The sequence below is a fragment of the Diadema setosum genome, chromosome 21 (genome assembly GCF_964275005.1).
Source record: "Diadema setosum chromosome 21, eeDiaSeto1, whole genome shotgun sequence".
In the NCBI taxonomy this organism is placed as follows: domain Eukaryota; kingdom Metazoa; phylum Echinodermata; class Echinoidea; order Diadematoida; family Diadematidae; genus Diadema; species Diadema setosum.
Genome location: NC_092705.1, coordinates 27,000,471 through 27,026,259, shown reverse-complemented (window position 1 = coordinate 27,026,259; position 25,789 = coordinate 27,000,471). Strand labels below are relative to the sequence as shown.

The 25,789-nt window shown below is 36.6% G+C and overlaps 2 protein-coding genes across 2 annotated transcripts; both read left to right on the top strand.

Annotated features, from left to right (window-relative positions):
- The first annotated feature begins 302 nt into the window (after positions 1 to 302).
- Positions 303 to 1,190, top strand: LOC140244444 (solute carrier family 35 member G1-like). Its single transcript, XM_072324084.1, has one exon. It carries the CDS (start codon positions 303 to 305, stop codon positions 1,188 to 1,190), a length of 888 nt encoding a protein of 295 aa, XP_072180185.1.
- Positions 1,191 to 11,923: 10,733 nt separating this feature from the next.
- LOC140244308 (trafficking protein particle complex subunit 1-like) lies at positions 11,924 to 18,251 on the top strand. The gene is made up of 4 exons (XM_072323949.1): positions 11,924 to 12,048; positions 13,242 to 13,312; positions 14,412 to 14,550; positions 15,829 to 18,251. Exons 1-4 carry the CDS (start codon positions 11,950 to 11,952, stop codon positions 15,952 to 15,954), a joined length of 435 nt encoding a protein of 144 aa, XP_072180050.1. The 5' UTR covers positions 11,924 to 11,949; the 3' UTR covers positions 15,955 to 18,251.
- Positions 18,252 to 25,789: the final 7,538 nt, after the last annotated feature.

Below are 25,789 nucleotides of genomic sequence, written 5' to 3'. Positions count from 1 at the left end.
TTGCTTGATTTGGACTCTTCCGGAAGAAAATTTACACTCATTGATCTTTGGTCTCTGAGCTTAAACTTCGAGACGTTTTGGAAATTTATCCAACAGCATACCCTGCCATTTTGTATATGCCTTCACGTGGTATATTGGAACCTGAACAGTGAGTATATTTTCGGGTGGAAAATATGTCATATTCCTACAAAATATCAAATCTGCGGACATCTAGATGTAACAGTCTTGTTTTCTTCATCTACAGACAGAGGGGAACAGGGTATGCGATTATCAACGTCCTCTTGAATTCTGTTAATGGGATCATGATTAAATTAGTCGCCAGTTATGGGAGTGTGACGGCTACCCAGTTGGTCTTTTTTCGCTTCGCTGCATTTGCTCTCTTCGCTGCACCGTGTCTCCTTTTCCATCGAGTGTCCTTCCGTCTGTCCCGGCAGACCTGGGCCGTTATAGTCTTCCGTTCCCTCTTGGGCCTAGTTGCCACTTACTTCATCTTCTACGCATTCCAGTGGCTTGAGGTGTCCACGGCGAAGTCCCTATTACACAGCTCACCCCTCTTCACCGGCGTCTTCGCTTGCCTCTGTCTCCAGGAGCGATGTACGAGGTTCGTCGCCATCTTGTCTTGCATCACTGTCGTCGGCGTCGTACTCGTGACGCAACCGAGCGCGATCTTCGGCGACGCTCTCTTGGGAGCTGATGACAGAGGCATCTCTATCGCGGGGTCGCTGATGGCGCTGTCGGCAGCGGCGCTGATGGCGATGTGCGTGGTACTGCAGCGAGTGCTTGGGAAGGGCAGCATCCACCCGCAACTCGTAGTGTTCATCATGGGCTCCGTTGGAGGGATCGGAAGCGCCCTGATGACAACCCTTCTCGGAGGTTGGTCCATCCCAAAATGTGGGGCCGTACGTCTGTTCATTCTCGGGATTGTCTTCACGGGGTATTTCTCAATGGTCTTCTTAATCCTCGCCCTGGAAACGGAGAATGCCGCATACGTCTCCGTTCTCCTCTCAGCTGACGTCTTCTTCACCTTCTTTCTGGAGCTCGCTGTCTCTACGGTCGAAGTAAACTGGATGACCATCTTCGGCGCGCTTTGCATTGTGGGTAGTTCAATTGCCATTACACTGACGTCATACTTCAGCAAGAAAAAGAATCAAGACAGCCGCGGTACCAATATGGAAAGCAGAACGACGTAACATCAGACGGGAATTTCCCTTGTAAGGAAATGCCTTGCTTTCAAATAAGAATCTGACTGTAAATGGTTTCTCCTGTAGCCCTGGTGGCGCATCTCCACTCGAACACAGGATTACTTTAGAATGGTACGATAAATGGAAAATGAAAAAGCATACACTGTGTAATCTGTCTGAAGATTGACAGATTGATATGAAATGAATTTTACTGCCAATTATAGACGTTATGTTGCAACATACATTTATATTTGACGTTTGCCTTAATTTCAATTTCAATTCAATTTCAATTTCAATTTATTTTCGTATTTCTCGATGGAAAATACATGGTATGTAACAAAATATAATACAGAATGTCCAGCTTGGATATATACATGACGAAATAGGAATACAAAAGTAATACATAACGGTCGATGTGTCATTTTCAATCAAAGTAAAGGATGCGAAGAGAAATACGATGGAACCTACTAAAAAGCAATGCTTGTTGAGTGTAGGTCCCAACAAAAGCCTAGTAAGGGGAACAGGATGAGGAGCACGGGTACAATTAAGACCAAAAGTAAGGATAAATAAAAGAGAATGACTATTACTCGAGGCTCAGAAGATTCTTCTCACATGTATTTATGTGTGAGATAAAATGAGAACAAGTAACCACATGCTGCACACTATAGTAGTTGCTCTAAAAGCAATTTTGACATGGGAGTGATAATGACGTGAATACTTAAGTACTATATAATTTTAGGGTTTAAACATTCCGGCTTCCATAGACACGGGGAAAGATTTGAAAAATGGAGAACATGAGTCAATTGCAATTCCCTTATGTGATATACCAGCCAGCTGCAATGATGCATAAAAGAAAGGAAAGAAAGAAAGGAGGGGAAACTATGCGACACGACCAAGGTCTTACTAGAAGTGGAAGGAAAAACACCGATGGGAAGGAATTTGAGAGAGCATGCAACTAAAATGTACAGTTAAACTTGCATAAGTCGATCTTCTCGGGACTGAGCAAAACACATCGACTTAGGCGATTTTCGACTTGTGCGTAAGTCGAAAAAAAATCGACTTACAGTTTCACCACACGTACATACATGTATGTATAATGTACATGTATGTTGTCTACTCTGGAGCCGAGAGCTGGAGCGGTGTGCCGCAGCACGGGTCGCCCGGCAGGGCCGCGGCTAACTTTGCATGGACAGTGCATTAGTATTGGCACAAGTCCGATTACTTTACACCCTCGTTAAACCTTGGGGAAGTGAATATGAACGATATTTGAGCAGTGATTGATTCCAGTTTACCATACCGTGGCTCGAAATGCGTGTAGAGGTGCAATTCTGATTTACCCGTGCCCGTAACTTTCCCCCTACTTTCCGCTTTGAAAACTCAGCAGCTTCATCCATTATACCACTCCACTGCACAGCGCTGCAAATGCCAAGCTACACTATACAAGCTCAATACTGTACATGTAAATGAACGCATGTGTACTGTACGAACGCTGTACATACGTAGCGCGACAGCTGACAGGGCTGTACCAGCGGACCTCAAAACACGAAGAGAGTTCAACGATCCCATGATATCGCTTTGAATTTTGATTTTAGATCATTTTTTTTTGTCACCTCAAACTCATCTGACAAACAAAATAATGATTGAGTACTAAATAATGAATAATAAATGACAGTGATTTATTACACAATAAAATCTTATTCGACTTAGGCACAGTGAATTCAATGGTTTTTCCGTGAAAGTGTTCTTGGAATTTCATCGACTTAGGCGAGTATTCGACTTACAAAATTCGACTTGTGAGTGAATTAATACACGTAAGTCAATGGGGAAAAATCGGGACTTTTTAAAATCATCGACTTACGCGATTATTCGACATATGCGACGTCGACTTAGGCGAGTTTAACTGTATATGCATGAGTCTGTTCACATGGCAACAACCGAGTAGTATAATAGAGCAGCCATCAGCATAATAAAAAGGAATTTTAGTGCACTTGTGTGTTGTAGCTATTCAATACATGCTGTCTGAGTTTACGCTTAAAAGATGATAATGACAGACAGCTTTTAACCTCTGTTGGGAGATCATTCCAATATTTAGGACCTGTATACATAATTGTGTTTTTAGCGAAAACTGTTCGAGTTCGTGGAAGGTGATAAGCGTCACTCTGGCGAGTTGGATAGTGGTGGACAGAATTGTTTCTTATGAACATCTGTAAAAAGACACCAGGAAGATCTTTTGAGGAAAATTTATACATAAAAATACCTAAATTATAACCAAACAAATCTATCAGTTTTAAAATCTTATTTTTCTGAAATAAAGCGTTAGTGTGAGATAAATACCCAGCATGGTTAATAATTCTGATCGCTCGCTTTTGAAGAAGAAAAAGTGAATCCAGTAAGTATTTAGATGCGTTACCCCACGCAAGAATTCCATAATTAAGATATGGGGAAATCATGGTTGAATATACAATCTGCAAAATATGGTTGGGCAAAAAATGTTTCAGTTTGTTTAGGATTCCTGTATTTCGTGACAAAATTTTGCTTAAAAAATTAAAGTGAGTTTTCCAGGACAGGTCACTATCGATGTAAAGTCCTAAAATCTTTGTACAATCTAATCGGGTTAGGTTAATATCATTAATCTTAACATCATCAGGAATAACTTGCAAGGAATTGCTAAATAACATATAATGTGTTTTATCAACATTTAATGATAACTTGTTAGCGTAAATCCAGGACTGAACAGACTTCAATTCATTATTCATTATACTTACAAGGGTATTGGGATTGCGGTGAGACAGAAATAGATTTGTATCATCAGCGAAACAAATAAAAGAAAGAATCTGTGACGAATTTTGGAGATCGTTGATGTACAGGATGAATAAAAGTGGGCCAAGAAGAGAACCCTGGGGGACACCGCAAGAAGTTGACGTCATACCTGACTCATAGCCACTTAACTACTGTGCATGTACAGTCAACTCTTATACTCAAAATCTTTGTCATTATTATCATTTTTTTTATTCGGCTTTCAATCACAAATATCATATTTCATTACATATTTGTTGATCATGGAATTCAAGATTGGGTTCATGTTTTCTAGTTCCATGAAAAATTAAAAAAAAAGTACAACAAATGTGAACCTCTTTTTCGTTACTTTAGTTCCTCAGATACACAAATACGATGTTATTTTCGCTACATGAAATTTTCGTGAGTTGGAGCCGACGGTCTTTCCCGAAGCAAGAAACTTCCGCGAATTGCCACTGGCATCAAATGCATTGTTTAGAATCGCGCGCAATTGGCTTTCGCAAAAATGAGCTTCTCGTGAAATTTGCATTTTTTATTATGTTGTGTTCTTTCGAAAAGAAAAATGACATAGATTAAGTGTACTGAATTGAACTGAATTATATGCATAGCTCACTCTTTATGATTATGCTGAGGCATTTTGCATTAACATAACTGGGCTCTGTCTTATAAAAACTAACTTGTGATAGAAATCAATCAATCACAAATCTCTTGAAAGCTGCAATCAATCGCAACCTGTGATTGATTGATTGCAGTTCTCTGTCTTAATTTCTATCATAACTTTTTATAAGATGGATTTGCATTCAATCATAAAGTTGTGATTAATTTGAATCAATCACAAGTCTTTATAAGACGGGGCCCAGGTGTATAATATACTAGTAAGATATTTTTGTAACACGTTATCACAAAGTCATATTGAGATTGAGTTGTTGTATAAAATTGTAATGAACTCCAAGATTTGAACATGTTTATTTGAAAATGACTAAAATATCGTAGTATGGTTCTTATGTCCCGTCACACACAAATTATTATCTGATGGGACAATGGGGATTTTTTTTTTTTTTTGTGTGTGTGTGCATTCATAGTCACTTCTGATATGATTCTTGTCAATGCGTAGTTTCCTGACTTTATAGAGCATATAAGTCAGGGAACCATAATATTATAGACATTTCATTTAGCCATATACCGCATCCCTGTTCATACTGCTTGTTGTTTCTCAGAACTTTAAAAGTAAAGAAAACCAGTGATGATGTATAACCGTTTACAGAGAGCATCAATTGAAACGGTGCGTCATCTATACCATCAGCAGTTTGCTTGGTAGCCATAATCATAATTATTATCATAATCATGCAATTGCAAAAGTTATTCCAATATACACAAAAGATGACTCACCCTCTCTTGTCTCGAATTACCGTCCTACCTCTTTCCTTCCTAGTCTTTCTAAAGTCATAGAAAGGTTTGTTTATAACAGACTGTATGATTTTTTTGATACAAAATGATATACTGAACCAAGACCAATATGGTTTCAGGAATTTTCATTCTACAGAATATGGCACTAGCCCATATTGTACGACAGAGTGTCGACTGCCTTAGCTGAACAAAAACATGTCATCGGTGTGTTCATGGGCCTAAGTAAGGCATTCGACAGTCTTGACCACACTATCCTTTTACGCAAATTACATTGTTATGGAATTCGTGGCATTCCACTGGAATGGTTTGAAGAATACTTATCAAGTAGAAAGCAATACGTATACTATGAATCTGTAATCTCTGAAGCTTTACCTATACATTGTGGCGTCCCACAATAAGGATCCATATTGGGACCGCTACTATTTCTAGTGTATATGAATAATATTACAAATTCATCTATAAGTTACTGCAATATATTCTGTTTGCCGATGACACATGTATTTTGTTACAATTCTGATTTTCAGTCGCTACTAAGAACTCTTAATACTGAATTGCCGAAATTATCTGCATGGCTTAAGAGCAACAGATTATCACTCATCTTAAAAAAGACAAATTTCATTCATTTTCATAATAAAAGGCATGAAAATGAAATGCACCGTTTAAGTATTATGGTGCATGGTATAGAAGAAAGTGTCAAATTTCTTGGAATGTATATATAAATGAAAATATGAAATGGAACGCTCATGTGCAAATACATCTCTGATAAAGTGTCTAGTAACGTTGGTATACTTCATAAGTTTAATGTCCTAAAGAATATTTTAGTTATGCTTTATAACTCGTTGATATTACTAGTATCGTACATCTCATATTTTAACATTACTTGGGCAACTTCAAAAAATCTCATTGGCAGTATATTGCTTCTACAAAAGAGAGCTATACGTACAAGATGCACCAATTCAGGTTATCAGAACCATTCAGATCCTTTGTTCATAGAATTAAAAACATTCAATGTAAACGACATTAATTCTTTCTTTTTTTTTTAATTCACTCTTTATGTTTCGCTTATACATGGTCAGTTGCCATCTTCTTTTTTCTCATTATTTCAGTTAAACAAGGACATACATTCTTATCCTACTAGACAATATGATAAATTTCATTTACAAAATCCTTAAACGGTGATGGCTCTGAATCAATGAAATCTATCAGACACACTGGACCCGATATTTGGAACTCTCTTCCTTCTGAAATACGAATTTAAGTACTCTTTTAAGAAAGCTGTAAAGACAATGCTTCTCTCTGGGATATCAGTGATCTCATAATGTCATTGTAATTGTATTGTACAGTATAAATGAAATTCCCTAGTGGAAATATCGTCGTTCTTAATCATTACTTAATGATATATTTCCGACCATGACTTGTAACTGTTCAAGTGTACCTCGGTGAGAAAATACTTTGCCATGATTTACTGATCAGTGATCCAGGTGATCTAAATTTGTATAAACCTTTAGTGAAAGCAGACAGACCTCTCCCTTCCTTTCTCCTTTCTTCTACCCTATCTCTATGCAAGTCATCCCTCCCTCCTATTTTCCTATGTGTATACGAGGGCTGCATGCAAATCAAGCGATGCTTAAGCTGTAGCCCTTCCGTGTTATTCATTACATCGCTGATATATTTTGTTGTATATACATTGTAAAGGCAATGAAGAAAGTTACTTTGTTACCAACTAACAATGTTTATGTATAATATTATGTATGGCACCAACAATGTTTGTGTATGTATCTGCATGTGCACCGATATAATGCAGGAACCAATAAATCAAATCAAATCAGATCAAATCAAATCATACCCAAACATGACCAGCTTCAATTCATATCGAGATCTTGACTGAATTGGACGCAGTTCTTAGGACTTCGGCATAAATCAAAACCATGAAATAAAATATACATTTAATTGATATTTTCAGTGTAACGATATACATCCATCACCCATCAACTTGCGTGTTTTTAAGAAAATCATGTTTCGTCATGCCGTTTACTCTTTTCACGTTAATGTATCACCTATTTTGCCTCATATTTTCTCATTATTTCTAATAAAATATGCAAGGCTGCTGTCAGCCTGGGAAGAAACGCTATTAAAATTCTCGATTGTGTAATCCCCCTATACTCTTCTCTTTATGAATATGAGTATGAATAACATGCACTTTCTATATCGTGGAACTTGTCCTTGTCGTATGTCAAGCATGTTGAAAACAATGTTGAGTGACCAGGACCGATGATGGCGCTGTTTAACAACAAAAGATTTGCGCAATCCTGACAAGGTTCCCAGTCCAATTATTTTAGACTGACAAGAACGAATACTGAGTAGTCTTACAAGTACAACGGTGAAAGTTTTATAAGAATTTGATGCAAATTAGGGAATTTATGCCATTATGAAGTTTTGCTTTATAACTTCAGCAGAATAGTTTTCGTAAAGTTGACACGAATATGCAAATGAGTGAGCTGATGATGTCATCACATCACAATTTTCCATTAATCGTGCTGGGTATAGGCACCCTACAAACGAAAATGGTGAAAATTCACTATTTCTGTTATTAACGAGTAAAATCAACATTCTGTTATTTCTGGCTGAATAACTTCAGAATGAAATGATCATTTAGAGATATCAGGATTTGAGACTGGGATGTTTATCAAACACCAAATAACACCAAATAAATGGGACTCTATATTTAAAAATGATTTGCCCCAGACAATGATGACATCAAATCAAACCATAATGAATTATAAACAAATCCAATATTATCATTACATATACAATGTTGTGCTAATATGATGTCTCCACGAGGGAGAACATAATAGATGTCTTCACGAGGGAGATCACAATAAATGTCTCCACGAGGGAGCTCATAATAGATGTCTCCACAAGGGAGCTTATAAAAAGTTAGCTTATTAAGATAATGATAAATAATTATTACAGTAGTCATCATCTCGCCACGAAGGAGCCCAAAATAAGTAAATACTATTGTGAAACAGGATCCACGCTGATATATTCCCTTACTTTCATCACCCAAACACGAATTTATAAACAATTTATTTTATGTACAAACTACTTGGCAGGTCATGAGGGGATGATATCATCACTTCTCTATCTGCATAATATTATTTGTATGGACTGTTTAAGAACAATTTCCCGAAAAATCTGCGAATCTTCAAAATTTCATAACTTCCTTACTTTCATCCAATTCTGATCACATGTACATTGTTGTGCTAACATTATTTACCCCATCGTTTTCAGACTAGCTTTCAACCGCACTGGAGTTCCTATTTATTGTACATGCTATAACTGGTGAATGTGACATATTGATGCATTTATACACCAATGCATCAATATGTCACATCAATATTATCGACAATGTAGGCCCGTAACCATGGTAACAAGGAATTTTTGTTGGGGGGGGGGGAGTTGCTTTTTACAATTTAACTATTTTTACTCTGACTGCAAAATAATGTGTGTGTTACTGTACTTTCCTTTTGTTGTAAGACGAGAATACCAATGAAGGGGGGGGGGGGGTGCTTAAGATGCCACTGCAGTGCTGATAGAAATATGTTTATAGTAATTGAAATGACGCTCATCTTGTGATTTACCAATATAGTTCATGTGATACTTTACCTGGATGACTGAGAACATTCACAGACGCTCATCTTGGTCATTTTTTATCAATAGCAATCTTTTCATCTGCGACGCGAACAGTAGGACAACGCCTCCTCCCGGATTGGACAACAGTTTTCTCGCGCATGTGCAGAACACATCTTATTTTTCTATTTTTTTATTTATTTTATTTTATTTTTTTTTTTTTGCTTCAGAGCGTCGTTTTAGCGTTCGCTTCGCAGATCTAGAGCTAGCTATCATCCATGGTGAAATAGGTGACAAAAGTCATGTAATCTATTAAATGCAACACCATCACTCCTCTTTTATGGATACGATGCTCAATAGATATTCAAAAAGGAACATATTGAGCGTTGTCACAATAATTCTTTCAGTATAACAATGGTGAAATGAATAGGCCTACAGTGTACTTTCACGTGCAGAACTTGATGATAAATGATTAGGACCTAATGCATGGTATTAAACGGGTCAAACAGAGAGCACAACTCCATATATAATATCTACACAAATAATCATAGTTAATGCCACAAACTTATAGCCTTTCATTCGCTTTTATCATTTCCCAAACAAAATACAGTCAAACCTGCCTAAGCGGCCACCTGCCGCATACGGGCGCTAAAAACAATTCCCCCTTAAGAAAAAACCATGTAAGACCCTGTCTATAGCGGCCATTTGTCCACAACAGTCACTTTTCACTGTCCTCCCTGGGGCGTGGTCCCCGGAGGTGACCGCTATAGACAGGTTTGAATGTAGTACATGACAATTACACATGTTTGTACTACATGCGACGAAATGATAGTAAATTCCATATGATAATACCATGATATTGTGGCATGATGTGTTTGTATTGGAATTTATAATGCCTATGTGTTTTATATTAAAGAAAAATATCAATAGAAAACTTTGAATGAAAATGAAAATTCTCCAACCCCATCACACACCTCGGTACCTCGTCAGCATTACCCACACCGATCACACAGTCCATAGCCATACATAATACCTACACTCTTTGCACGTCCCCACGTCCACTAGCCTGACCAAATCGCTGTGCGAAGCACCTAGCTGCGCCGCGCGCGCGGTACCGGACCACCGCCTACTAATACACTCAAGCTCTCACTCACTCGTACGCCTACTACACTCGGCAATTGCCCTCTTGTGAGACGGATTTCCATGATCAGTCTTCAGAAATAAAAACTTCAATTCGTACGTAAGTATGCAATATTCTTTATGTTCATGCAAACTCAGTTTCTATACCGAATGGTTATTCTGAGTGATATATGAATACTAGCTGCTATGAGGTCATAGAAAATGTCTAGTAGGTAGGCCTATCAACAGTAGTAGAAATACTATAGGGGAGGAAAGCATTAAAGTGTAGTCCCATGCACCAACTTTTGCGTTTGTGTGTCATTGGACAGGGCCAGGTTTCAATAGATTGAATAGCATAAAGCCATAATTATATCTACAGTTGTACATACACACTCTAGCTGTACTGGATGAAACCAATGTCAGGAGTTTGATTTGATCTCGCTATATAACTTAATCAGCTGTAGCTGGTAGAGGGAGTTGTAATTTAGTTTGTACTTTTATTTAGCATGATAAAATTAGTTCTTCTTCTTGTCAGTGACAGTAGTCTGCTTCCTTCAACCTTGAAGATTCTTGCAGAACTTCTTCAGTTCTATATACTGTATCTGCATATCTGCATGATCTGTCCTGATCATGACATGTCTTGATGTATTATAATATAACTACATGCAGGCCTATGGCTATACACAGCCCAGTCGCTGTATAAATAGCGACAGGGCTGTACTGGCACGGCCCACAACACAAAGAGAGCTCAGCGATCGCTTTACAATTGCTTTTGAGTTTTGATACTTGACATCATTTTTTGTCACCTCAAACTCATTGAATATAATTTTCATTAATGACACTACATATCTATGTTATCGATATTGACATACACATTTCACAACTTACCGAAAATGAAGATTTAAGCAGCATGTGCAAACAGTACATCTGATAATCGGCAGTTCACGCGATCTGAATGCACTTTTAAAGGTCACGCTGTCGACCGTGCTGCTACCAAAGAGCGCATGCACGCAATAGATCGCTAGGATCACTGCACTTCCGGCCACGCTCGCGGACCCATAATTTGCTGAGTGGTCAATGCGCCATTTTGAATTCTGCAACGATGAACCCTGACGGTGGGGGATTGTGCTAGAAAGTGCCATTTTTTTGTTCCATGTACTTATCGTGAGGGCTCTCTGTGGACTTACATGTATGTACCTTCTGTAATATAAGCATGCACTTAATGAGAGTAATGTACAAAATGTCTATAAGTAATGTATAAATTGATATAAGTTTTATAGTTGTGTTGTGGTTCCCCACTTCGATGGCGAGGCTCCGTCTGTCTGACGCTGTGCGAAGCACAGCGTCTGGTTGGGCTATTAGTACAACAAAGGCTGAATCTGCACGCGCACTGCCGTGGGGCCAACTTCATGATTTTGCCCATTTACACGTAGCATTTCTAGGTAAGTTTACCAAGTGGTAGTAGATTTCTACTTTTGATGATGTAACATACACTATGCGTACATTTGACATGACTGGACTCATGGGGTTTTGGGGGCTGTACAATTTAATACCGGTATGCATAGTAATTTTTATACACTGTGAAGACTGCACCTTGAGTAAAAAAATTCAAGTCCTGTCATTGGGTTTCATAGTCTTTCACAGGACGATGTACGTTGTGCAAGGAAAAGAATAGGTGTGTAGCAGCTCCATGAAATCATAATACAGTGCTACGAACAGAAAAGGAAGAACACGGCTGCATTTACATTCTCATGCATTTTATTTTGATATTTGACACAGGTGCTGAGAAAGCATCAATTGCAGAAATATTTCAGTCATGACTATCTACAATCTGTACATCTTTGATCGGTTTGGAACCTGTCTTTTCTACCAAGAGTGGGTGAGGAACAAAGAAGCAGGGATGCCCAAAGAAGAGGTAACACCACATTTTTTCCCTGTAAAATCTTTCAGCATTTATGTGCAATTCCTTCTTGCATAAGTTGACTTTAATAAACCAAAGTAAAATCAAGCAAGCAAAATGGTAGAAATGTCAATGAAATTGGACATTATATAAAATTAAGTGTAGCAAAAAAAGCTGCTGAAAACTGCTCATCTGATAGCGGCGAGCCAATGGAGTAAAATGGAGTCAAAAGCTCAGGCCCCTTTTGACTCCATTATATAAAATTGTAAGAAAGCTGGAGGTACAGAAACTCCAGCTCTAATCTAGAAGGGGAACTGACACTGTTTTTTTAGCTGCACTATGTTTATTCTGTATTTATTCTGAATGGCACTATACACACACCACACCAGACCTGCCAAACAGTACAAAAATTCACTCTTTCATATACGTGTTTCACAAAACTGTAATGTTTGATTACATCCACACGTATGCAGATCAAATGATATGATGTTTTGCCTGAAGATTTCTTTTGGCCTGAAAAAAAGGGGGAAAAAAAAGAAAAAGAAAAAAGAGATGCCAGTAAATTTTCCATTCTAAAAAGTAAGAAAGATTAAAATCCTGAAAAGAAATTTAATTTTGGAACATAAGCATTTTTTTTTTTTTTACTCAGAAGTAATGATGAACAAGGGTGAATGGGCTATAGTCACTAAATTTTACACCAAAAACATTGAACATGTTCTGTCTTATGATATATTGCTGTACATATTGATATAAAGGCTTTTCATTCTTTCTGTTGAAGTCTCTCAATATAGTTCCTCATGATTTGACTTCAATTTTTTTTTTCTAAACAAAGCACACTGAACATTAAAGTCTCCTGTCTAATTTTGATACATCTATGGAATGCCTCCGCCCCCAAATGACAGTGTTCTTGATCTCTGAGTATAATACAGTATACTAGTACATTGTGAGTTATATTTGTTTGAGTCCCTAAATAGATGACAAAAAAAAACCAACAACAACAATGTTTTGCATTGTTTTGAGGGATGGATTTTATTTTTTCCATTAAAAGAAAAACATTCTTTTTCCATATTGATGTTGGGCATGAATGTTTGTTCGCCTTTCTCATGAATGATGCAGATGTGTTTTAGGTAAGTTAATAGCAATCCATGATGCAAGTATACGATTACATGTAGCTTGTGTTGTAAATTAAGACTCTTTTTCTCTCACAGGAGTTTAAGCTGATGTATGGCCTGGTGTTTTCTATCAAGTCCTTTGTGACGAGGATATCTCCAACAGATTTGTATCCTTTCAAATACCCAGTACTCCTCATATACGGTTATATATGGTATACATATATACAACTAAGTTTACAAGTAGATATTATCATGAGTTCATTTGTAGTTCACTTTGTAGTTCACTCAACTGCACCCGAGTATCTCCAGAATTCTTTATATTGTTATAACCCTCCTCGCAGACTTCGATCCTCTACTTCCTTTTCATTTCAGATACCTAAGGTTAAGCATTCATGGGGAACTCGTTCTTTCTCCCACATTGGACCAAAAGTTTGGAAAGATATCCCTGTCACTGTTCGCCAGTCATCCTCTGTGGAATCATTTAAATCATCCCTAAAAACATATCTGTTTAACATGTTGTAGGAAACAAAACAAAAGTGAAGATGTCACAAAATTCCTTTTCTCTCTCCCTCTCTCTTCTTTCTTTCTTTCTTTCTTTCTTTCTTCTCCTAACCTTAAGACTAAAAGCGCCATGAGCATCTTTTGATGGACTGTTGCGCTATAAAAGTATACATTATTATCATTATTATTATTATTTGATGAGATCCAAGAGATGTAAAAGATAGAATTTTGTTGGTTTATTTTGGCTGGTAACAAATTTACAACACTAAGGGGGTGTTTTAAGATGGTCGAGCTGCAATTAATTGCAACTTTCTTGCAACACCCCCTAAGTTATGATTGTCACTGACATGAAAGTTACTGGACTGTATAGTTGCCAGGATTATGAATATTGGACTGTAAACCTCCTTCCTCCCTACCCTCCCTTTCACATGTCATTGTGATGTGTAATACAGTTTTTTCCAGTATCTCCATGAGGAACAAATTCACTTCACCTTTTATGAATGACATAGCCTGTAATCTTCTAAATTTTATAAATATCTGCCATCTCTCACCTATGTATGATATCTTGTGAATTCATATGTATATTTTTTATTCATCATATTTTGCTCAAATCTTCATAAAAAGTTTGAGTGTTAATATTGCTGGATTTCATTTTAAAATGATCTTCAGGGGTAAGTGTGTTTCTGTACTTTCAAGTGCATTTTGATATTTCATTTGTGCACAAAATCATGCAAGTCTGAGCCTTGACCACTGCAAATCTCACAGCAAAGATGGTTTCCTGAATTACTGTACCAATTCTTACAAGCTGCACTTCTTCGAGACACCCAGCGGGTTGAAGTTCATCCTCAATACAAGTCTGAATGTTGGACCAATGAGGGAGGTTCTCCAACACCTGTACAGTGGGGTAAGAGTTATGAGATGGTAAAAAACAAAATATCAACTTCATTTTCACTTAGTGCTCATCATTGTCACCAGTTTTCTAAAATGAAGAGTTGTGCAAGGCTTGGGCTAGTAAGTGCAATGATTATCAAAAGGAGATTGATTAGTGTTAAATTGTAGTTCAACAGTAAATTGAGAATTACCTGTGCTATTCAATAGTAGTACTAGTAGATGATCATGTTACTACTACTACTAATGATAATAAGAAAGAGGAGAAGAAGAAGATTATCTTGTTGTCATGTTGTCATGAAAATAAAAATAACCCTAGTGGACAATATTAATAATGGGCAATTGTAAAACAGACTTTGATTTTAAAGGAAACGCTAGTGTACGCATATGCAATCATTTTCTTTGTACTCTGTAAGTTTTTGCAGCTCTAGATGATGTCTTAGAATGAACATAATTAAAATTGTCATTTCGGTCTCAAAAGTGCCAGCTTATGCATGAATGTAATGTAATCGCTGGTCGTATGCCGCTCATACATATCTTTTCCAACAATTTCTCAGTGACATATTTTGCAGAGATCATTATGATGAGGGTATTGTTATAAAGGGATGGACCTTACAGTATACATGTATGTATTTTGTCTATTTTTCCCACACTTAAAGATGTCCAGTGACAAATTCGGTAAACAATGAAAAGACTCAAATTATCAATTTATTACACACCTGTATTATTGATTGGATTTCGGGTCCTTGGTTCGAATCCAGCCGGGGTATGTACTGTATAAGGTGTTATTTTCGTGAGGCTTTAATTTTCGTGAATGTTGCAAATCAATGTTGGACCACGAATTTAACAACACGTGAAAATGTCACCCATGCGCTGGTGTAATAGTGCACTTACAACAGCTTCGTGTCAGTTTTCCAAAACAACATTTCGCAAAAATGTCCATGACCTCCTCATTCGTGAAAATATCTGTACGTGAAAATAACAGCTTATACAGTATGCCCATATACAATATTAGAAAAAAAAATTATGGGTACAAAATCACGGTTACTACTATATAGTGATTCATTCAACACTTACCGGGTACATAAGTCAGTGGAGGGCAGTTTGTCAATCATCTGCGACAATCAGAAGATAATGTTGAAATGTATGTCCTACATGTAGTTCTGGCCTCCTGACAAATATGCACTGTTATCTATGCACACCTCATGTGCAGCTACTGTGTAGTAAATGGAGAAACACATGTCTATGTATCTATATATTCACTCTGTCTTTGGTTACATCTTTCTCTTTGCAGATTTACGTTGACCTCGTTGTACGGAATCCCCTGTGCCCTCTGAACAAACCAGTGGAGAGTATGCTCTTCAAGACAAAGCTCGATTCCTACATTCGAGGCCTCCCGGCATTCACCACAGAGGAATGAGGATTGCATGTGTGTGTGTGTGTGTCTCGACGTCCCTACCTGTCCTGGGAAACAAATCCAAGTGCAATACTTTGACACTATGTGAGACTGTGAGACTGAAGCGGAGTGGTGGCACTCTCGACCCGTGCTTCGAAGGAGGGGCTGCCCCAAGTTTGATGGAAATTTGTGTTGTGGGGGGGGGGGGGAGTGTTGCTGTCATGTGAACCTCGACCACCCCCAAGAGACCAGAGAGAGAACTAGAGGGCAAAACCTGTGAAGAATATGCTCTCCTGAAATGCTCCTGACATTTGTATTACAGTGGACAGATGCCCCTCACCTTTGATAGCCTCCCAGTGGTAAAAGCCTTTCCAAGCTGCTGTTCCACAAGTACTTTGCTTTTGTCTGTCTGGGAGCTAAGTACCAATGTTTAAGGTACAGTGTAGTAGATGAGATGCTGAATTTTGCCCTGGTCTTCGGTGCTTCATAAATTCTGATGAATATCATCAATGGAGTTAACTGTGTTTTCTTTACTGAAGTGTGACGTCATGCTTTTTTGCATTTTAATATGTTATTGCAGTGGCGGATCCAAAGGGGGGCACGCCCCCTTTATCTATCGTTAAAAACAAAAGAAATAAAAAGAAAAAAATGAAATGAAACCCAGAAGTGGCACCAGAAATATTAGTTGTGCCCCCCCCCCCCTCACAGAATTCCTGGATCCGCCCCTGTTATTGTATGTAATAACTTGTTGGTGATTAATTCAATGTGGTACCACTTTTTCTTCCTTATCCAAAAACTCAACCTACACCTTCATATTGTGTTGTGATATTTCCTTTAAAAAAAAACACACTAAAAAACAGGAAACACAGTGAAATTTTGACATGTACATGCATTTGATATTGTTCCCCTAATACTTTAGTTTACAGGAGAGTTATTAACAACAGTGAAAATATTGAATGTTTACGCACAAGTGTGCTGCTTCATGTTTTAGCATTTGTTGTAAATTAGGAATTTTTTTTGAAACTCTAATTGAATAATAATAATCATAGAAATAAAAGTGGTTTCTTAAAGAGGGAAAGTTCCATTAAATAAAGAAGCTCACAGTACAAGGGAGGAAGAATAACACTTGACATAGAATGAATGATGACAGTAATATACTGTAATTTTTTTTTAATGTTTTGTTCGCAGCAATTTTATTCCTGAGAAGGATGTCTCTGGAATGAAGGAGAAACAGTTTGGTGTTGATAAGACTAGAATGTGTGTGATATGTGACAACTGTAATGATATAGATATCTCATGAAAATCATTTTCTCAAAGCCTTTCTTCAAAAACAAAAACAGAAATATTTTCTCAACCATTGGATCAGCAGATTTGATTTGTAAGATGCCAATGACACTCTTAATCCATCGAGGATGAGTCCCGAGTATACTCGGGCAGGTGCCTATGGGAAATGTGTGTTGTAGCAAAATCAGTCCATCCTCAACAGGTTAAACTTGTTTAGAGCAAGTTGCCGTCTCGAGAGTAGTACTAGTAGTATGTGTATTCCAGAGATGGTCAATTTCCATGCTGCCCACGAAGCTTGTACAATTTGAAGCAGGTGAACTGGATGTCTTAAGGATGTCATCAGGTAAAAGGTCCTGTGATTTAGACGAACAATTAACTTCAACTCCTACAGAAGTGCTTTAGAAGTACATTGTATTCCAAATGGCTTTGATGGATATTAGAAGGAGCAGAAACCTGTATGTTTGTACTGTAGGAGTAAAGTGTGTGATCAAATGTAAATCCAAAGTGGAACCACTTTCAGAGGGTAATGTGTAGTACACATGCCCCTGCTTGGAAAGTGTCAAAGTGGAGATTTTGTTTATGTTTGATACCAACAGTACATTCCTTTGGGGAGTTTCAGCAGACCCATGAACCAGAATCATTAACCAGTGGACTTACTTAATATCATAGTACATTTTGGTACCTGCTGATTATGTTGAAAATGTAAATTAGTGTCCACATTTGATGCACAAAGCAGCATAACAATTCTCTTTGTAAGATAGTCCTTTCAGTTTTATGAAATTGATTAATCATCTTAGTGATGAATCTGCTAATGCTGCATTGTGCATAAACAAGCCTTTGTTTACAAAATATCATTCATAGTGTACCTGTTGTATGATAAAATGGGATTATATATGAAGTATCCATAATGTTATTGATGCCCACTCAAACCAGTCCATATCACGTCATTGTGTTTCTGAATGTTTTATTTTTGTCAGTCAAATGATCTATGATTCCCATATCCATCTTCAAATTATTAAAGGTCTAAATGAAATAAATGAAGTGAAGTTGACTGTTACATTTTCACTGACTACTTGCTCTAATATTCAAGGTCATAGTAGTATTGATTGATTACATTGACGATAATGATCATTTTACGAAAAGTGTAGTTTTACTACTACTACTACTTCTACTGCTACAACCATCATCAGTATCATTATCAGTATTATTACTGCTGCTGCTACAACTATTGCTACTACAGTAGACTCCCGTTCTAACGAAGTCCTCGGGACTGGCAATTTTCTTTTGTTATATCGAAATTTTGTTAAAACTAAACAAATAAACAATAAAAATACAAAGAGTGCATAATATTGCGGCCTGAATATTTACTTTGTTGTAACCAGAATTTCGTTATAACGGGAGTGCACTGTACTTTTGTTGTCATTATTGCTACTCTTGTCATCACAAGTTTTTCCTTATTAATCTTTGCAGCACTTGTATGAGGGGGAAAGTATGAGCACACAGTGGTGATGTAAAGGGATCATATTACAACTTCAATAACAACGATAATTCGGTTTTCAAAACATGGTGTTTATAAGATGAAGTTGGTTACTCAGATTTTAGGGTGTAAAAAAAGAAGAAGAAAAAACAAGAGACTGCATGGTGAATTATTTCAGTGAAATTATGCTGTGAGGAGAGGTGTACTTCTGAACATCTACACCTGCACACATTTAAACATTGAAATGCGTACTTCTCAACATCTACACCTGCACACATTTAAACATTAAAATGCCCACGTATGCGCGCATTGAATGATTATTATGAATGCTGGATTAAGGAGAGTTGAAAAGCCATCAAAAGAGAACAGAAATAGAGAAGTATACCACACTAAAGATATGAAGAGTTTGTTCGCAAAAACCAATAAGTCCATATTTGCCAAATGGAGATATTTGCGATTAAAGGTCAAGAAAAATAAAGAGAATAATAAGAAAATTTATGCTTCGTTTGACCATAACTTAAAAAATGTACCTTTATATGTAGTGACCAATATATCATTTAAAAGGTATTATTTTGTACTTTATGACAGAGATTGTACTTCAAAATCTTCAAAAATGGACTTATCGGTTTTTGCAAACAAACTCTTCATATGTCTGTCTTTAAAGGGATCATATATTGCAACTAAAATGACAGGGAAGCATTATGAAAAGTTCTATCGGATTACTAGTACACATGTGCATACACTGTAATTAGGTTTTCAAAACATTGCGTTTATAAGCAAGGTTCACTTTCTTTTATCTGTTCTCTTCAATTGCTTATCAACACTCCTCAACCTAGTATTCATAATGGATGCACATGTGGGCATTTTTATGTTTAAATGTGTACGGTTGCAGATGTTCTGAAGTACACCATGTAAAAAAAAAACCAACTAACAAACAAACAAACAGACAAAAAAAAGGAACTTTTTTTCTTTACCGACAATGACATGATTACAACAACAAATACAACTGTATCATCAAAGCTACAAATTCTGACAACCTATAATAGATTGCACAGTGTATGTGTGTGTATATACATGATCATATAACATATACAAGTGTGTATCCCATATACTTTACATTGATTAAAGGGATCGTATAGTTTTGTTTGAGACCTAATTTCAGGTTTTTAACATATTTTGGTGAGATAATGAGAAACCTCTTATGAGGTATGAAAGAACATGTAATTCCATGAGGAATTCAACGTTTATTTGATGAAAATTGGTTTTGACATGGCTGAGATATCCAAAACAGAGCGATTCTAATAAGTATGGGACCTACACTTTATTAAAAAAAAATACAACAAATCTGTCTGATGTATGTCCCTATGCTCCCTTTTCCCATCTCCAAACCAATATCATAGTCAATAATGATATTGGCCATTTATCATTCCATGGCGCAGTACCCTCTTCCTTTGTTTATCATCTTCGTACGACAAAGGGATGATTATAGCTACATTGCAGACGCGTATAACAGCTGTACTGGTATTACACTCCATGTACTACCCTTTACACATTCGATCTAGCGCCATCAACAAAGTTGGCAAGCAAGTCACTGTAGAACTTGTGGCGGCCATAAAGGGGATGGGGGTGGGGGCGAGGGCTTCCAAAATAAAGAAGAAAAAATTATTCAATTGCTGATTCAATCATTCAGGCGGATTGTTATGTCAGTGCACATTAAACTACATGTACACTGTATTGTTAGGCATATTACGCCCCTCCCCCCATGATATATGGCCGAAATAGACTTCAAATAAATTTCAAATTTACATAACTTTCCGATTTCAAAGCTGATTCCCACGAAGCATTATTTTGTAGATTTTTTCTTCTTGCGTACAAACCAAGAAAATGTGTATTCATAATATATATATATATATATATATATATATATATATATATATATATATATATATATTATATACATACATATAATACATTTTAGAAATGCTGGTGACACCATTACGGCTTCTATATCTTTCATGGTGTATGGTTGCGATGAAAATAATTTATTCATGAAAACAATTAAGGACAATTTTTAATTATTTAATTCAAATTTCAAATTTACATACCGTTCCAATTACTTATCAGGTTTCCATAGAGCATCCATCGTTTTGTTCTTCAGAGTTTATTTAAGTTGAAAAATATACTCTAGCATAGTGTGGACTTGCCCTTTAAAGGGGCTGTACACTACTGGTTGAGGTGGGGATTTATGTTTTTTACATTCCTAGGTGAAATAATGAGAAACCTCTTGTGAAATATGAAAGAGCATGTAATTCTAAGAAGGATTTAACGTTTATTTGATAAAAATCGGTTTTCAAATGGCTGAGATATCCAAAAAAGTGATAATAATAAAAGACTACAGGCCACGCCTTTTATTAGGATCTCTTTGTTTCACCTTGTTTTTGGATATCTCAGCCATTTCAAAACCGATTTTCATCAAATAAACTTTTGATGCCCCTTAGAATTGCATGCTCTTTGACATTTCATAGAGTGGTTTTTTAATATCCCACAAAAAGTTAAAAGCTAAATCCTCACCTCGACCAGAACTGTACACACCCTTTAAGCACCTAACGCCATCTTGTCGTGCTATCTATCCAAAACAAAAATAAAGTACAGGCCGGGAGAAGTCAGAGCCTACATTCCGAAATTATACCGAAAAGTTTTATGTTTTATACGTTGTTGAATTTGGAAACCGACAATTGACGTCATAGTTTGAGACCGTTTGCCTGACACATTTTCTAGAAGGACATCACGTGGTTAAATCTTTGCCACACATGAACTATACATTGTATGTTGAACCGCGACAAGGTTAATGAGAGTTGCTCTTTTAACTGCGTCATAGAACCAAGTTGATTTGTTCTGTCAACTACAGGCGAAAGACTGCCGCTGTTTTCTCTGAAGGCATTTCATCGTAAACAAGAGAAAAGAAATCAAATAATACGCCTTTCAGACCTTCATTCAAGAGTAAAAAAATATAGACCATTTTTGCAAAACGGCCAGTGGGATATCTACTCGCCGTGCATTCGTCATTATGTGGAAACATCATGAGTGAACATGAAATGTTGTCATGTATTTGCTGTACATTGATTGTATCTATATTTGATCCACACAGAAACATACATAGGCGAACCAGAGAATAACATCCGTATGTTCCCTCGTGGAGGGGCGTCAGGCGCAGGTTTAGAACACCCGGATCAGGAATAAACAAGACTGCTTTCAAAGCTGTCCTGTTGCGGATCCGGAAAAGAGCAAAACAAAACAAAAATAAAATGGAGCAAGATAAAACAAATCAACCTCAGATACCTGTAGTTGCTAGATAGTTATTTATCTTCCAGACGATTGTTCGAGCACTGTGGTATTGTGGATAAACCCCATAACTAGGGGTCGTAAATATGTAATCCTTTCAAAGAATCCCATCATTTCCTTGGACAAAAATGTTTTGTCCCCCGCCCCACCCCCTCCCACCTTTGACCCCTTATAGCGCTCGGGTAAAGATAGGATAGTGAGGATAATGCCACGGCCATAAAGAAACAAAACAAAACAAATAAAACCCTCCAAAACAATAAATGCACCAAACAGGCTAATAAATAGATGAAATATTATGAAGATGATAACGATGATGCTGAGTATCATATTGATATTATCATTATTATTTTTATCATGATTATTACTATCATTGTTATTATTATTATAACTATTATTATTATTATTATTATTATTGTTATAATTATTATTATTATTATTATTATTATTATTATTATTATTATTATTATCATTGCTGTTATGATTGTTAAGTAGTGACCCTCAGCTCGAATCAAATACTTTTGCAGCAAAGATAAAAATGCACATATTCGGGTGATTGAAATGACTGATTTTTTTTTTCTTTTACTGAATCTTGATTGCGATAAATTCATAAAAATGATATAGGCCTATCCTCGAATAACGACCACCATGTTTATTTCTTTTTCGTCCTTCTTTTTCTCTCTTCTCGTGTAATGTTTTTGTCTTTGCTGTTATAATCGCTGCTTAAACATTAAGTGACGTATTTTTTATGTCCCCATCATGCCATTTTCGGGGGTGGGGGCATTAGAAGGGAACACTATAGCTCGCTTTTTTCCACACCGGTCTTTAGTAAGGGAAGACATGTAATGTGTCATAGGGTTACACCCTGCTCGTTTCTCTTATACACAATTCATTTACAGATCCCACGTTTGATTATGTTGCTTTGAATGAACAATACGAATCACATACCTTTTAGGCTCGTCGCACTTTAGGGTAAAGCTAATGAAAGTTTTTTTTTTTTTATTGTTGTTTGAACAGAATAATACCAAAAGTGAAGAAATAGAAATAATAGATTACAGAAATGAAATAATGCAACAAAGAAAATGCTACACATTTTTTCACCGTATATTCCATGATTAAAGTCTGGAGTCTGAAACCTAAACTATACGATTGAGTAAGGTCAACAACACACAGACGTAAACGAAAATTAAAACAATAATACAAAATCCACGTATAGGTCAAATAGGTCTTGACACTTGACCTCCGACTATTCAGAGCAGATTTTCACTGTAGTTCTAGGGGACAAATACAGCGTGGGAAAACAAATTTTACGTTTCTATGGTTTATTTCTCTTCCCTGACCTTCGACATGCAACATCTCACTGGGTGTTTTTATTAAAGTACACCATTGTACACCGTGTTCAAGTTGGCTTGTCATGATTAGGTTGAAACCAGACGACCACAATGTTGAAGGTTTAAAAAAACAACAACAAACAAACAAAAAAACCGACCGAAAACAAGAAAGTCAGGACTAAACAGTGCTTAATAAAGTGACAATTACATAGTCAGTTTTGCAGACGTGATGACGTCACCATTTGAGGTGTAATAGATGAACACAGAATTTCATGATATTATGCAATCAATAGGAACAATAGTCATACCGATATATCCTTCGCATCCAAGTATTGTCATGTCGTAATAAATAACCTAGCAACGATAACAAAGCAATAATAACTATCTCATACGGGGAAAGACGTTATCAGTTGCACGCACCAATCATGCCAATGGGAGATTGTGAAGCTATTACGTCATTGCCTTTTCCATCTCCATGGCTGTTATTCAGTTAAAACGTGGCGACTCTTTAAATTTCAACTACTCTTCTTATTTAGTTTGGCGAAGCTTGTATCATTCCATTCCGTAAATAAAGTATGAATGATGACATTTATACTTGAACATGCAGTGGGTTTGCACTTTAATTGGAAGATATAGAATAGCAACACAAGCGATTTTTTTTTGAGTCACCGCACTGTACTCAAAGTATTTTGATGAGATGTCAGAATTGGGATGAAATATCTTATTGTTTAAATGGATTTTATAGTTTTGGTTGAGATCGGGATTAAGGTTTTGACTTTTTGTGATATACTTTATTAGAAATCACTGATATGAAACATTAAAGAGCATACAATTCTAAAAGGAATTAAAGGTTCATTTGATGAAAATCGGTTTCGAAATCGCGGAGATACCCAAAAGCAAAGAGTTCCTAATAAAAAGTGGGTCCCACCTGTTATTACAACCCCTTTGTTTTACTTGTTTTAAATCTCAGCTATTTCAAAACTAATCTTAATCAAATAATCATTTCATTCTTCTTAGAATTGTATGCTCTTTGATATATCATAATTATAAGTGGCTTCAAATTATCTCCCCCAAAAGTCAATATCTGAATCCCCATCTCAACCAAAACTTTACCATCCCTTTAAGCCGGCGAAGCGATCATGACTCCTGTATGTTTATTATCAGAAGGCAGAATTCAAAGCCTTGTTGCGGGGGGGGGGGGGAGGGGGGGGGGGGGAAAGTTCAACTTTACATCGTTGTACATAGACAGATTCTTACTAGTTTTCCAGAAGAACAGCTTGTACCCATCATATAATTGACAACACGTGGGAATCATCGTTCGATGTTTAAATTGTATGATTTCGTCTTCTTGTCACGGCAATGATAGGGGGCAGATAGAAAATATAGTCATTTTGTATGGGTTCGATATATTCATAGTTTGCTCAGAAAGTCTCCTCCGAAATCACACGGCAAAGATCCAACAGTCTTGGTTTTTGTGGGTTTTTTCTTGGAGATATTACTGTCAGGCACGACCTTGAAATATAAGATATACCATGATTTATCATGAAAGAAACTGATTGAAGACATTAGTGGACGTGCAAGGAAAATAAAGCTGTTCAATTTTAGAAGTATAGATCTGCTGTTTTATAACGGCCCTTCTTTTTTTTTAATACAGACAAAAACAAAACTCCATCATTCATCATCAATTGAAAATCATGATTTGATGATATTACATTTCGCTGATATGTTTAATGGGTGGGGTTTTGTTTTGTTTTGCTTTTCTGAAGTATACAAAGTAAGCAGTAGTTATTTTTTCTGAGAATAAACAGCTTTATTTTCCATGCTCATCCACTGATTGTCCTTAACAGTTTCTTTTAAGATGGACTTTGCTATTCGAAGTATGCACTGTAAATGGCATTTGAAGATGTTGTTCGATCGACAGAGGGAAAACTTAAGTTGTGTATTTTAATGAATAATGGTTGTGACTCATTATTCCGAAAGTTTGTTAGTGCGAAGGTTTGTAATTGCTAAAAGTGAAACAAGGTTCGCTATTTCGAAGGTTCGTTAATCCGAAAAAGGAATGAGGTTCCTCAGTAAGCCTTTTTTTATCCATTTCGGATAAATGAACCTAATTTTCGTTTTCAGATTAATATACCTCCGTAAAAAAGAACTATTTTAATTCTGACCAACGATCTCCCGGAATATGAAACCTTATTTCGTGTTCGGATTAACTAACTATTGGAGTTACGAACCTTATTTCATGTTTGAACTAACGAACCTTGGGCTTATTTCATTTCGGATTAACGAACCTTCCGGATTGACGAAACTTTGGAATAACGAACCTTCCCAGCAACGAATCATAGCAATAACTCCACAAAAGAATGTTTGGATGAACTAACCTTTTTTTTTTTTTTTTTTTTAATATTATTTTCAGCTTTACAAACATCTA